General features: G+C 39.7%; 1 protein-coding gene across 2 annotated transcripts in view; it reads left to right on the forward strand.

Annotated features, from left to right (window-relative positions):
* The window catches only part of CCDC81 (coiled-coil domain containing 81), a gene marked incomplete at both ends in the record, with an annotated part of 42,351 nt that overhangs the window by 3,652 nt on the left and 22,640 nt on the right, over nt 1-16,059 (forward strand). Inside the window, 4 exons of one of the 2 annotated variants that reach the window (XM_080817514.1) lie at nt 4,897-4,958; nt 7,034-7,190; nt 10,917-11,173; nt 13,975-14,054. In XM_080817514.1, the coding sequence (XP_080673640.1) occupies nt 4,897-4,958; nt 7,034-7,190; nt 10,917-11,173; nt 13,975-14,054 (556 nt within the window). The remainder of the gene's footprint in view (nt 1-4,896; nt 4,959-7,033; nt 7,191-10,916; nt 11,174-13,974; nt 14,055-16,059) is intronic. The other variant, XM_080817515.1, reaches the window with a different exon arrangement.

Genomic DNA, 16,059 nt, shown 5'->3' on the forward strand with positions numbered 1-16,059 from the left:
CAGAAAGTACATCCAGCGATTATTTCTTTATAATAGTGATTCATGGGATTTCAGTATTTGATTAAAATAAATAATTACCCCAGCTTTCTCTAAAATATAAAAGTAGCATATTCTTTAACTTGCTTCATAGACTGGATTACAATTCTTTTTGTTTTGAGATTAAATGATGCCCTCTCTGATTTTGGGATGCCAGAAAAATCAAAGTTAAAAATCATAGTTTGTAAGATATTAGAATCTACCTATTTCAGCCGAAGGGCAGGACCCTAAAGCTTCCTAAAGGGGATGATGTGCAAGCTTTCTTTTTTCTTCAGTAAGAAATAGCAAATTTCAGGGGCACCTGGGTGGCTCAGTGGGTTAAGCCTCTGCCTTCGGCTCAGGTCATGATCCCAGGGTCCTGGGATGGAGCCCCGCATCGGGCTCTCTGCTCAGCGGGGAACCTGCTTCCCCCTCTCTCTGCCTGCCTCTCTGCCTACTTGTGATCTCTGTCAAATAAATAAATAAAATTTTAAAAAAAATATCAAATTTCAATTTTAAATAATAAACTGCTCTTGTATAACTTTGCCCATTAGATTGTATAGAGTGAAACAACGTGACTTGAATATATCATCCAAATGAAGAAAGGTGATCCTCAAATTTCCAGTTAAGCTCGGTCAAGTCTTTTCATTAGTTTGGTTGCAAGCTATATAGTTTCTCCTGGCTCTAATTAAATCATTTCCTTTTGGTATAGATTGTTTTCCTGAAATTTGAGCTGCATATCATGAGTCTAGGTGAAAGACTTAATAGTTTTGACTTAAAAACTTTGAAAGGTCTCCCTGTAAATGTGGGTATTATGAAGATTCTGTATTGTTAGTAAATTAATGACGTTTTTGGTCATGAAGAAAATTTTAATTCAGCATACAATTGGGATCAGTTGAAAGACCTTCTTAGTTCTTAGCTGCCAGAAGTAGAATTCTTTTGTCTATGGTGGTGGGCAAGAGGGAGGAATACAGGAGGATGAAGCAGAGTGGAGGGAAAACTTGGTTATGATCTTGTCACTTGGTTCGCTATAGCATGCAACCCTAGTTTTCTTGGTGGGTGAGTGAATTTCCATGACCCAGCTTGCTCCCTGATGCCTATGAGAATCACTACTACTTCTCATTGCCTAACCTATTCCTCCTCTCGCATATTTTTTTTTAAGATTTTTTTTTATTTATTTGCCAGAGAGAGAGAGAGAGTAAGTACACACAAGCAGGCAGAGAGGCAGGCAGAGGCAGTGAGAGAAGCAGGCTCCCTGCTGAGCAAGGAGCCCGATGCAGGACTCGATCCCAGGATCCTGGGATCATGACCTGAGCCAAAGGCAGTGGCTTAACCAACTGAGCCACCCAGGCGTCCCCTCCTCTCTCATATTAATAAAAATACTTATAATCCTGATATATTGGAATTAAAAGATTGCAATTTCCCTGCTTTAGCTAGTGGTTTAAGCCATTAGAAATAAAAGTTGTATATTATGCTAAGCAAAATATGTCCAATCAGAGAAAACCAATTATCATATGATCTCACTGATATCTGGGATTTAAGAAACAAAGCAGAGGATCGTAGGGGAAGAGAGGAAAAATGAAACAAGATGAAACCAGAGAGGGAGATAAACCATAAGAGGCTCTTAATCATAGGAAATGAACTGAGGGTTGCTGGAGCGGGGGCAGGTGGAGGGAGAGGGTAACTGGGTGATGGACATTAAGGAGGACATGTGATGGAATGAGCACTGATATTACACAAGACTGATGAATCACAGACCAGTGCCCCTGAGACAAATAATCCATTATATGTTAATTAATTGAATTTAAATTTTTAAAAAGGAAAAAAAGTAATAAAAGGTATAGCAATAAATCAAGCAGTTTCCAAAGTGGAAAGAGAATTGGTCTTTTATCACCAACTGTGCCCATATCCCAAAGTGGCAACCTGGTAAATGTTACTGTTCTTGATCTTTTATTTTGAGAATTAAAACTCAACACTCTTGATTTGCAAAGAGTTCCTCAATGAAAAGTATCTTTTTTTTTTTTAAAGATTTTATTTATTTATTTGACAGACAGAGATCACAAGTAGGCAGAGAGAGAGGAAGGGAAACAGGCTCCCCGCTGAGCAGAGAGCCCGATGCGGGGCTTGATCCTAGGACCCTGAGATCATGACCTGAGCTGAAGGCAGAGGCTTTAAACCACTGAGCCACCCAGGTGCCCCTCTTTTTTTTTTTTTTTTAAAGATTTTATTTATTTACTTGAGAGAGCACGCATGCACAAGCTGGGGGAGGGGCAGAAGGAGAGAGAATCTGAGCGCAGAACCCAAGAGGCTGGATCCCACAACCATGGGATCTTGACTGGAGCTGAAATTGAGAGTCAGATGCTCAATGAACTGAGTCACTCAGGTGCCCCTGGAAAGTATCTTTAATACGCATCATTGGGTTTGGAATGGAGATGTCAACACAGACTTAATTTTCTGTATTTCTTTTTCTTTTCCAGGTTTAAAATTTTTTAATTTGCATATTTAAAAATGGTGCATTCCCATGATTAAAATTGTTGAACAAAAAAATGGCACTCTGATTAAACTGCATCTTACAGCCTGCAGGACACCTTGACCAGCTGCATTTTTACTCTAGATTTCACTGTCCTCCGACCCAGCTTCTTCCTTCACCAACATGCGAGTTCTTTTCCTTGCCTGCCAGCCAGACAGGCAGATGGCAGAGGCAAGCGCAGCTTTCACTGTCAGTAGTTCTTGATTCTTTGATGTGAAAAGGGGCAGCACAGCCGTTTAAACTTGATCCAATGTGTTTGCCTCTGACAAAGTTAAACAGCTGAAAAGAAGTAAGAAAGCAATGCTTGTGGAACGTGCCGTGCATATTGGCTGCGCATGCCTCATTAAGATTCCCTGCTTGCTTCTCCTGTTCAGTCGTTTCTCTTGAAGGCAGTGGATTTTTCTTCTGTGTTTCTGCCTTGTTCAATTTCACCTTACTGAATTTCTCTAAGTCCTGTCCGGGCTGTCAGACTTGGTTGCAGAGAAAATGGAGTGAGGTACACAAGCCAGCGAAGTCCATCCTACACAGTGGCGGCCGCCAAGTCTCTGTATTTCTAAATATTGGTTATACCTAGAGTATATCCTCATATCCCATATTTAACACTAGTTATTGGCAACTACTTATTTTTCTGCCACATTTTTTTTGGGAACATATCTCAGAACAAGAAAAACATGGAAGACCTCTCTCCGATCATTCAAAGCAGATAGGGAGAAGTCTATGCACTGATTCAAGACCTTGGGTCCCTACCCTAAGTTCTGTTGTTAAAAATTATTGTTTTAGAGATAGTATTAGTATATTTGTTACAGTAAATTAGGTACATTTGAAGCAGTAATTTAGGATTAGGCAGGAGGTCTGCAGAGCCCTCGCAGCAGAGCGGTGACAGTTTGTCTTAAGAGTAACAAATGAGAATGAAAAGCAAGTCAAAAATTAAGCAAAAACATGGTGATGATTTTGCAATATAGACAAATATCAAATAATGTTGTATACTTGAAACTAGTATAATATTATATGTCAATTGAATCTCCATTAAAAAAAGAATATATATTTTTATAGGTTTAGTAATGATGTTTTATGGGCATAACACATTTAAAAAATATGGAAGGCTACTGCAGGCTACTGTTGATGGTACACAAAGACTCAGTGCACCAAAGAACTTAGGTCCCAGCTGTCATGGAGTTTATTGTCTGGGCAAGGTTGTGCAGAAAGATCACACACACACACACCATTTGGGAGTACTCCCCCCCCAAAAGAATTAAGCAAAACAGAAGTATAGGGACACTTAATATATAGACAACAGCCTTTCATGCCTCAGTGGTGCTTGGCTTTATTCCTGTGTTATAGGATGGTATACGAATGAAGGTTTATCAGATGGCACAGAGAAGACGCTCCATAAATGCTTTTTGAATGTCATCAAAACAAGGAGAGGGTGAAATAGGTGATAGGGATAAGGGGGTGAACTTGTGATGAGCACCGAATGTTGTAGGGAAGTGTTGAATCACTAAATTGTACACCAGAAACTAACATTACACTGTACATTAACTAACTGGAATTTTTTTTTAAGATTTTTTTAATTTATTTGACAGACAGAGATCACAAGTAGGCAGAGAGGCAGGCAGAGAGAGAGGAGAAAGCAGGCTCTCCACGGAGCAGAGAGCCCGATGTGGGGCTCGATCCCAGGACCCTGGGATCATGACCTGAGCCGAAGGCAGAGGCTTTAACCCACTGAGCCACCCAGGCACCCCAACTAACTGGAATTTAAATAAAAGCTTTATTATTTTTAAAAAGATTTTTATTTATTTATTTATTTGACAGAGAGAGAGATCACAAGTAGGCAGAGAGAGGGGGGAAGCAGGATTCCCGCCGAGCAGAGAGCCCGATGCAGGGCTCTATCCCAGGACCCTGAGATGATGACCTGAGCCAAAGGCAGAGGCTTAACCCACTGAGCCACCCAGGCACCCCTAAATAAAAACTTAAAAAAAGTCTAGATTATACTTGGCTAGCTCTATTTATAGGATAAAAGGAACTCTGTCACACTTCTATAGAATTTATAGAATTTCCTTTATAGAATTAAAAAGAAGTGTGTGATAGAGTTCCCTTTATCCTAGAAAGATTTTACTCAAAAGTTTATTGTATTATTATTATTATTAAGCACATTTTTAGAACTTAAAATGGTGAGCTTTAGCTATTAGGAAAATTAACTTTGAGGAATGACCTTACTTTCTTCTAATTCTAAATTAATTAGGAATTACTATTATTTGATTTTGCATTTCATATTTACTTTTTTATACTAGCACCAGATACTATCACATGAATGCTTAAATAAATTATTTTTAATTTCCTTTGAATTTCAGAAGTCTCTGCTATCTGGGCAAATGTGTCAGAGTTTGTGGAACGGCAGCTATCCCTGCACAAGGTAAGATTTATACTTTGAGTTTAATGCAAGAGTCCAAAGGATCTTTCCTCCTTAGTCTTGTATAATTTTGCTGTGAGCAAGATAGCAGACTTTACGGCCATCCGAATTTAACTTTCAGTCTTGTGATTTTATGATGCTCCCACTTTTGACTTATGGATAGTAGATTTAACAAACACGGATTTTATTCTTAGGTAATGAATTTGTAGAAGTTCTACTCTTCTAGTGATACCGAGCACTGACTAGCCTGGCTATGTGTAGAGGAACTAGATGAATTCTATTTATCTGTGACCAGATAGCTCCTGGCGTAGCTATAAAAGGATATATTGCTTCCTGTCTTGCCTCCTTGCAGGGAATGGCTTTTCATTGAAATACAAGAAGACAATGAGGGACTGAACTCAACTTGCCAAAAATGAGAAATCTTGGCCTGCCTTGAGTTTGGATGCCGTAGAACTGGTCAGAGCTTTGAGGAGTTTGGAGGGGAGTTGGGAAGTTGTGGAACATTTATATGCTACTCAGAGGTCTCAATATGGCAGCCCTTGGGCCGAATTCATCCTTCATACTTTTTTTTTTTTTTCAAAGATTTTATTTATTTATTTGACAGAGAGAGATCACAAGTAGGCAGAGAGGCAGGCAGAGAGAGAGAGAGGGAAGCAGGCTCCCTGCTGAGCAGAGAGCCCGATGCGGGACTCGATCCCAGGACCCCGAGATCATGACCTGAGCTGAAGGCAGCGGCCTAACCCACTGAGCCACCCAGGCGCCCCTTTCATACTTTTTTTTGTTCTGATAATTTGAATTAGTCATCACCACCTAAAATTTGGAGAGTTTATATAAAGTTTTGCATCTGTTTCTCTCTTTTCTTGAAAAATCAGCAGATTTAACAATACCAGTTTTTCCATGCCTGCATGCTGACATTTGACTGGAGCCAACAATGGGCTCTAGCCTTTGGATGGGATTTGTACTTTCTAGCCACTGCAGTTTCTGGTTGGCTACCTTCACTCCCCTGCATTCTTTCATGGTGTATGTAGACATTTGTAACCCTTGAGATATGATATTTTCAGGGAGACAGAGACCCAGTTTGAGAGCCAAAAGCATTAGCTTCTACATAGCAGCCAAGATCATTCCACTGCAGCATATGCCTTGGATACTGGATTGTCTGATTTTAAATAAGAGACAAAACCTAAAAGATGGAATGAGAAAGCAGAGATTCTTATGGCCTCTTAAATCATTTGCCTTTCTAATGGCAAATGATTAAAATTTGGAATTTCACACAATTTAGGACAAGAGGAATCTTTAAAAAATTTTTTATTAATTATTTTTATTAATATATAATGTATTATTTGACCCAGGGGGTACAGGTCTGTGAATCATCAGGCTTACACATTTCACAGCACTCACCATATCATATACCCTCCCCAATGTCCATAACCCAACCACCGTCTCCCTACCCCGTCCCCCAGCAACCCTCAGTTTGTTTTGTGAGATTAAGAGTCTCTTATGGTTTGTCTCCCTCCCAATCCCATCTTGTTTCATTTTTTCCTTCCCTACCCTCAAGCCCCCTGCTCTGCCTCTCAAAGTCCTCCTATCAGAGAGAGAGAGAGAGAGAGAGAGTGTGTGTGTGAGTGGGGGTGTGCGAGGGGGATGGAGAGGCAGATGGAGAGGGAGAAGAAGACTCCTTGATGAGCAGGGAGCCCCATGTGGGGCTCCATTGGAGGACCCTGGGGTCATGACCTGGGCCAAAGGCAGACTCTTAACTGAGCCACCCAGGTGCCCTGGACAAGAGGACTCTTAAATATAGATTAAAAGTAGCAATGGCATCCATACAAGTTTTCTCAGTCCTCACAGCCTTTGAATGATAATGGAGATGGGAGATCTGATATCAGAAGAATTGGAGATCAATGTATTACATTTATATTTATATGAAAACTTAAAGTCATAACGTGCTATAGCTGTAGGAGATTGTAGAGATCATTGACTATTTAATGGTTAATTCTTTCCATGTTTTTTTGGATAATGGTACTAAGGCTTATTTTTCTGATTGTCATCCTTTTCTTCCCCCCCTTCCTTTTTTCTTGCAGGGGGTTCAGATTCCAGGACTTGGAACTTTCACTTTCATGAGACAAAAACTTGAAGTGGGAAACAACAAGTTTATTCTGATTCAGAGACCCATGTTTATCATGGCAGAGAAGTTAGTGCAGATTCATGGACTCAAGCAAAACAAAATATATATTCCTGGTAAACTTCTTCAATATTTAAGACTTTCTCAGAAAGTAACTGGCCTGGGGATGAAAATGAAAGGGCAAAGTGTGTTCGCTTGCTACCTTACAGGTTTCTGATTTGAGGAGCTCAGTTTTCATGTGGAACCTTTGGGGGGAGGGGGACAACACAGGAAATAATAGACAGTCTTCCTGCAGGCCATTCAAACCTCAGTGGCTTAAGAGGCAGGCCTGGGAAGACTTGAAGTGACGTCAAGGCAAATTTATATAAATACCACATTACAGAGTTGTGCAGACTTTATTCATTTTTTTAGGCTCTAAGAAGTTAAATGTGGCTATTGAAAAAGTTAATTAGGGTCTCTGGTTAGAATTATAGTCCATGTTAGCTATGAAAAAAGACCTCTAACTGTTTCTATCATACATAATCTAAGTTATTAAAATTTAAAAGTGAGGTTAATAATTCCACAGACTTAATGAACATCTTGTATACCTCTCACACCCTAAAATCTTCCTTCCTCCCTCCCTCCCTCCTTCCTCCTCCCTTCCTTTCTTCCCTCTTACCACAGATATTTACTGAGGGCCAACTATATATCAGGCCTTGTTCTAGGACCTTGAAATACAGTGGTAGGCAAAACAGGCATGCCACCTGACACAGGATGCTTGCTTATGCTCCAGCTTTGGTGTGTGGACTTAGTGATGCCTACTCTGGCTCCTTAGGGGTCTTTGGGGGCTTCCTTCCTGATTTCTGGGCTGTGTTCCTTTTGACCTTCCTTACTATCGGCTCCTGCATCAGACTGAGAGATGGACAAAGAGAAACAGTCTACCCTTGAAGTCAGCAGGTAAAAAGGCTAAAACTTGCCTTTTGTAACTTCCCTGAAAGTTAATCTTCAGACAAACTTCCCATCAAAAAAGGAAAGATTGGAAAAACAAATACCAACAAATTATATTTAGAATTCATTATGCATATAATCTGTATGATAGATTTGATGGACTGTTCAGACATTTTTACCTAGAGTTTTATGGACATATAATATCCAAATTCATCAAAAACCTAGCAAAAAAAGTGAAAATATAGTCAACTTTTTTTTTTTACAAAAACATTTGCTCCTTAGAATTAGTTTACCATCATAGTTTGCTTCAAAAAAGTAGTTTAGATCCGTAGTTTTTTTTTTTTTTTACAAGACTGGGGAGTTAATTATTTTTTTTTACAAGTTTGAAGAAATTTCAGAATTAAATATATATGCTTGAATTAATTCACAAGAACAGTTCTGTTTAGAGTTTACCTTTGGGGTTATGATTCTTCATCATTAATTAACTACCTAACTAAACATTATACAGTGAGTCTTAAAGATTGTCAAGACATAATCCTTCCTTTGAAGAGCTCAGAATTTAGCATGGGAAATAAATATGAAAGCAAATGTTGCAACATGATTAAATGCTGTGAAAGCAGCATTGATGGATCAAGTGTTAGGGGAGCTGAGAGGAGAGCATGCCCAACTTTGCTCAGGGAGAGTTAGGAAGATGACATATACGGGAGGTCTTAAAGGATGATAGGACTTTGCTGGCAGAGAAGCTATGGAAAATATTTTGGGAACGGTTTGAATGATTCAAGAATAAGAGAAGGAGTAAAGCCTATGAAAGGAGTAATGGGTACTTCTGTGTGGCCAGGGCATATGATGTGGAAGCAAGTGGAGGGAGGTAAGACAAAAATGGTTGGTAGTGGTCAAATTGTGAGGGGCCTTTGGCAGTATGATAAGGACTTCAGAATTCATCCTATAGACAAAGAAGAGCCATTGAAAATTTTTGAGCAGAGACTTGAATGTTCTAACCCAGTTTTTAGTTTAGGAAAATAGTTCTTTTAATTACAGTAGTTTTAGGGCACCTGGGTGTCTCAGTTGGTTAAGTGTCTGCCTTCTGCTCAGGTGGTGATCCCAGGGTTCTGGGATTGAGCTCCCCAGGGGGCTCCCTACTCAGCAGGGAGTCTGCTTCTCCCTCTCCCTCTACCCCTTCCCCCTGCTCGTGCTTTCTCTCTGTCTCTATCTCAAATAAATAAATAAATAAATAAATAAATAAAATCTTTAATTACAGTAGTTTGGTGAAATATGATAGAAGCCTGAATGAAGGCATTGGCAATCGGGAGGAAGATGAAGGAGTCAATTCATGACATATTTTATATGGAGAACTAATGGGATTTGGCTGCCCATTTAGAGCGGTAGGTAGCAAGAAGCAGGGAGGTATTTAGCATGACTCAGATTTCTTGGAAAATAGATGTATGTTCTTGTCATTAGTGCCACAGGGAATGAAGGGGCAGGCAGGTTGGGGTGGCAGGTAAAATAATGAGTTCACTTTTGTATAAGTTAAATTTGAAATTCCTGTAGGGATACTTAGGTAGAGAGAATCCAGAGCTCAGGAGAGGGATGGAATCTAGAGGTCAAGATTTGAATTAATTTACCTAGGAGAGGATTTGAAATAAGGGGAAGAGACAGACAAGGACAAAGCCTTGTTTAAAACACACACACAGGGGCACCTGGGTGGCTCAGTGGGTTAAGCCTCTGACTTCGGCTCGGGTCATGATCCCAGAGTCCTGGGATCGAGCCCCACATCGGGCTCTCTGCTCAGCAGGGAGCCTTCTTCCCCTTCTCTCTCTGCCTGCCTCTCTGCCTACTTGTGATCTCCCTCTCTGTCAAATAAATAAAAATAAAATCTAAAAACACACACACACACACACACACACACACACACACACAAACAACAATAAAACACCATCTTATCAGAAGTAGAAGAAGAAGGAATCAGCAAAGGAGACCAAGGAAGAGGAAATTGGAGAAAATCTAGGAAAATCTAGAGGCAGGCATTAGAGACTTTTCTTTCAAGACATTTAGAAAAAATAAAAAATAAAAATAGAGGTTGTGATATAGAAGCATCATTAAGTTGTGCAGAAGACTATGGGCTGATACATGTCTCATAGTTATATTAATCCTCATCAGCCAGCACTATCAGACAGAAAAGCTGTAGAGTAATGCTTGCTGAATGAAGGTTTAGAATGTTCTTATCTTATTCCTATCCTGTTCCTCTGTTAGTGGATCTTGTTTACTGCCTCTTTCTGGATTTATCTTGATCATCTTTGTTATTTACCCCCTTTTCTGACTATTGTTCTAGTGGAACAGACCCTGTGCTTATTTTTATGCTAGATATAACCATATTCCTCTGCAGTATCATTTATGGACTTATTAGGGAGGAGAAGCAAGTTATCCAGTCTGGTGCCCTCTGATAAGACAAACTTTCATTTGAAGGTAACTTCTACCGAAGATGACTATCTTTTCAAAACACTTGGCATAAAGTGTATATATAAATATAGATATTTAGAAATATTTCAAAATGGTGTGATAACTGGAGGAGATAGGCAAATATTGCTACAGTATGTCCTAAGAGAGAAGAAGGCTGACAACTTCAGAAAAAACTCTGATGAAGCGATGCAGTTAGTTATTACTGTGTCTCCAAGATAAAATCAAAAGCTTGTCTGCAGTACTGCTTAGAAAGCTAATTGTTCTTATTCTAAGAAAAAAATATACTTTTAGGGAAAATTGTGCCTATTACTGTCTATTGGTAGCGTACATCTAAGGGGTTCACATGGACAAGTCTATTTTTGAGTACTGAGAATCAAATAATTACTTGTGAGTGTATTATGATATATCCTTGTTGTAATTTCTACTTTTTCCCCCCACCCTGTCTTTTACTCCTCTAGGTGATATCCCCGTTGTTCCACTTAATTTTGTCACGATATCCCTGGAGGGTCCATTTAGTAGGGATACAGTGGAAGGATGTGTGAAGGAGACATTGCTTTTTTTATCGCGATCCATTTCCATCAAACAAAATGTGGAATTTACTTTCAAAGGAATCGGGGTCCTTGTGATTAAAGGCAACAAAGTGAAGATGAGATTTTACAAGGACTTCCTTTGTTCTGTGGATGGAAGTGGGACTTTGGCGAAAGCCCTAGCAAATGTAAATTAATGTTTTCCTTCTCCAAACCCCTCTCCCAATCATAGCTTTGAATTAAGTGTGTGTCATTATTAAGAAAAATTCAGGTGGAGTTGGGCCTGGGTGGCTCAGTCAGTTAAGTTACTGACCCTTGATTTCAGCTTAGGTCATGATCTCAAGGTCACGAGACTGAGTCCCACATTGGGCTCCATGCTCAGTAGGGAGTCTGAGATTCTCTCTCTCCCTCTCCCTCTGCTCTTCCTCCGGCTTGCATGCACACACTCTCTCTCTTAAATAAATAAATCAATCTTTAAGGAAAAAAAAAAAAGAAAAATTCAGGTTGGCATATTTTAAATGGCACTTACCCCAAGTAAGAAGAAGTCCTTGTTTATAGATGACTAATTCTTTGACAAAGTTTAGAAGGACAAAGAAACTTTAAAATAAGTTTTGAGTCAATGCCAATTGAAAAACATAAATAGTAATAGAAACACTCATAATTCTGAATGTTTTATAGCACCTTATAGTTTAAAAATTCTTCCACATGTATTATGTCATTTGCGGTTCAAAACTTTATCAAACTGGCATTATCATCATCCTGATTTTATAAATGAGAAAAATGGAGGTCAGATTATGTGGGGAGACTGAAGTCAGGGTGCTAATATGTGGTAGAACCAGATTTTATAATCATTCTATTTTTTTTCTTTTTGCTGGTTATAGCATTTTAATGAAAACCTACAGTGAATTGAGTCATGGAAATGTATCTTTCTTTAACTTTTTTAAAAAAGATTTTATTTATTTGACAGAGAGAGAGAGATCACAACTAGGCAGAGAGGCAGGCAGAGAGAGAGGCGGAAGCAGGCTCCCTGCTGAGCAGAGAGCCCGACGTGGGGCTCGATCCTAGGACCCCAGGATCGTGACCCGAGCGGAAGGCAGAGGCTTTACCCACTGAGTCACCCAGGTGCCCCTTTCTTTAGCTTTTAATTTGCCATATTGTGGAACAAATTTCTAACTGACTCCATCATTGTTAACTGTTCAGTAACTGGTATGATCTTCATGCTAAGTTGGACGTAGCAGAATTTAAGGAGCTGGTGAACTAGTCAATCAGTGGGACTAACTGGATGCTTAATGTGCCCTAGATTCACCTCTGGGAACCAACAAAGCTGGTATAAGTGAATTAGATTATCATAGAATATTAGATAATCCTGTGTCCCAAAGAGTAAAAGCCTGATTTTTTAAAAAAAGATTTTATTTATTTATTTGACAGACATATCACAAGTAGGCAGAGAGGCAGGCAGAGAGAGAAGGGAGGAAGCAGGCTCCCCTCTGAGCAGAGAGCTCGATCCCAGGACGCTGGGATCATGACCTGAGCCGAAGGCAGAGGCTTTAACCCACTGAGCCACCCAGGCGCCCCTAAAAGCCTGATTTTTAAGTGAAAAGGTAATAAAATGAAATTCTATAAATATGGTCAAATTCTACCCTTTAATTTATTCTCTCATGGAGCTCTGTTATAGAGTTGTGCAAAATAAGGCTGTTGGTGTTTTCTCTACAATCTGGTTTCATGCAGGTTCTTAAAGAGAGGTACTGACCCTGTGTGTGTAAAGTGGAAACACACACAGGTATAACCCTCTTTTTCCATGAAAACCCACCAGAAACAAGGCCAAAGCACTCACCCATCTCTAATCTTCAGGGATACTAGGGAACTCTGTAGCTTTAATAATGCATTTCTAAGAGGGGACAGCATTTTAATTGTCCTGCTGTACTCTAAGACATAACTTTTAAGGAGCGTTTTCCAGAAAGTAGTCCTGAGAGAGATCCTATGAAAAGAGGATCTGGAGGCCAAAGCCAATGGAGGACTGCTGCATATATCAACCTCATGCACAGAAGCACAAAGCACACAGGCCTGTTCAAGGGTCTGAGAAGTCTGGCTACAGAGAAGCCACTTTAACTGCCTGAATCATGAATCATGGAACTTCAGGTTAATCCAATACTTGTTAACATCTATGAAACACATTTTGGGAACTTGCTGTAAAGTGGTGAGAGTGATTGTTTTCCCCCAAAATGTCCCAGAACTTAAACCTGAGTGCTGTCCTGCAGAATGGTTCTCTTAGGAAGCTGTGGGTTTATTTCAATGATGCTGCTTTTGGTGGAAACATATTTAAAACCTCTTTTTGGAAATTCCTTTCAAAGCCTTGTAAACTGTGTCATTAATCCCAAAGTAATTTTGTTTATTATTCTATACTAGTATAATAAAATAATGTGATTACTATCTAATGTAATAGTAATGATAATAGCTGCTAGTTGTTGACTGCTTATCCTGTGCCAGCCACTTACATACAGTACCCCAAAATCCCGTGAATTAGAACCCATTGTTAGCCCCAGATGCCCAGGGTCTAAGGCTACATAACTTTAACAATATGGAGATGTGAATATGAACACATCAACTTCAAGCTCTTCTCTTAACCACCCAGTTTTAGAGTTATTTGGGTCAAATGTGAAATTAGCTTGCTTGTTCATTTTCCTGATAGTTTATATTAAGTTGGCTCTCCTCTCAACGATGTTTAAAGGAAGCCACAAACTCCGAAGGCAATTTCCAAAGAGGCGATGGTTTGAGAAAAGGCAGCATCAGTGACGTTGGTATGGGACTACCCAGGTGGTAAATGAAATAATTCCTCATTGGCTTTTTAAGCTCTAGACTTTAAGCACTCAAAAAAGTAACAATAGAGAGTACCAGGGTAGACTTGCCTCTGAGACGGCCGGTACTTTGGTTGTGTCTGTGTCTTGGACCACTGCCCCAGGTATAAGCCTTTTCTGTCTCTGTCCTTCAGAGGCCTGACACTGTGGACTCCGTGTTGTCTAGCAGAGAGATCTCAGGGAAGCGACCCAACAGTGTGCTTGCATTTCCAAGGTCAGTGCTTTGCTCCACAGGTTCCTCCAGGACAGCAATCTTTGTTGATTTATTAATGTGATTGGGTTGTGTTTCTCACCTTTTTCTAGCTCATGCTGCTTTCAGTGTTCTCTCTCTCTCAGTGCTCCAGCAAAGAAGAATTTTATGCATTCTTTCCATAGCTAAGATAGAAAACAACGCACAGACTATTCCTTTTTTATTTTATATTATTTTTTTTCTGAGGTTTCAACAGTTCTAAACACCACTTTGTGCTCAACATGACAACTATACTCTTAATCTTCTTTATCTCACCATCCCCCCCATCCACCTCCCCTCTGGAAACCACCAGTTTATTCTCTGTATTTAAGAATCTGCTTTTTTTTTTTTTTTTGTCTCTTATTTTCTTTGTTTGTTTGTGCAACTCCTGAGTTCCACATATGAGTGGAATGATTTGGTATTTGTCTTTCTCTGTCTCACTTATTTTACTTAGTATTATAACTTCTAGGTCCATATGGACTATTCATTTTTTAAACTACTCATAGTTCCCTGGAAATTCTGATACTACCTCCCATTACCTTTAGTCCCTGCAATATAAGTGCAATTTTTCTCATCTGCGGCGCTTTCTTCTACCTTCTATCACTTCCTCTACCTGGCTGCTTCTTTCTGCAGTCTAGCCCACCTCCTGTCTACACTCTGATTTTTACCCCTCAAGCTGTTAGAGAGACAGGTAGAATAAAGGAACAACTTTATCTCAAGAGTGCCGTGGGCATTACTGATGACTGCTGCTGACATGATTATAATAATGATAATGATAGTAATAATAATAGTTGTCATCAATGGAACACTTACTACTGTAAATGTCAGATACTTTTAAGCATTTTTTCAGTATTATTGTACTGAATCTTCACTACAGCTATGTAGGGTATGTATTATAATTTTATCCATTTTATAGAGGTACAAAATTAATTGTAATTTTAATTCTTTTTTCCCACCTCCTTTTAACGTGTGAAACAACATGGTACAGTATTGAGAACACTGGAACAGGGGTCAGGAGACGGCTTTTATTTCCAATGACTGGCTATCACTCACTCATTGCATGCCCTTAACCATGTTCTTCATCTTTATTGCTGCCCAACTGACTACTATGCATTTCAGGTGGAGGAAGTTTGGGGAATAACACCCAGCTTTCCAGAGTGTTATTTTCTCATGGTTTTTGAGTGTGTGACATTCTCTTATGTTCATTGGATTGCTGATGAAAGGACTGTATGACATATACCTCAGCAAAACCAGTATGAGGGCCAGAATAAGCATTAGAGAAGAGTTAGTCCAACCTGTTCACCTTGTAGATGAAATGGCCAAACAACTGACTGGTCACGTCAGAAATAAAACTACGGCTCCTCACTGCTGCACTGTCCTTTCCATTGCATCATGTTGCCTTACTCATTAAAAAGAAATCAATGAATTCAAATAATTTTATTTTGATTGTATTTGGGAAGGCAAATCCAGCTGCCCTGCTAGGACATATTTTGGCTTAAGCACTCCAGGAGGGAAATAACTGAATTGATTCAAGACCAGAGACTGACAGGCTCTCCTGTTAATTACAGATCCTAGACATGGACATGAGGACTCAAATAGTCAAAACAGTTATAGACGTTGTATTTACGTGAAGTTTGGCCCCTCAGTCTACTGGAAGTACCACCTCTCCCCCATTCTCATCTCTCCTGCTTGCAACTCTAACCCAGAACTCCATACTGGAGACCATAGAGAATCTACAATTACACACACCAACTGAACAAACCCATTCCCACACTGTGCCTTTGTAAGTCCCTCTCTTTTGCCTGGGGAAGGGGTGGAGATGTGGGGAGGAGAAAGAAAGAGGAGAGAAATGGTTATTTCCAGACATACTCTGCCTACAGACTATGAATCTGCCCTCAAGCCATCCAACTGCCACCTTTCACTGTATCACTCCTAATGGCATCTGGGTATAGAACTAGAAAAGACAGACAAATTCAAACTGAAACTAAAC

The sequence above is a fragment of the Martes martes genome (genome assembly GCF_963455335.1).
Source record: "Martes martes genome assembly, chromosome: 10".
NCBI lineage: Eukaryota > Metazoa > Chordata > Mammalia > Carnivora > Mustelidae > Martes > Martes martes.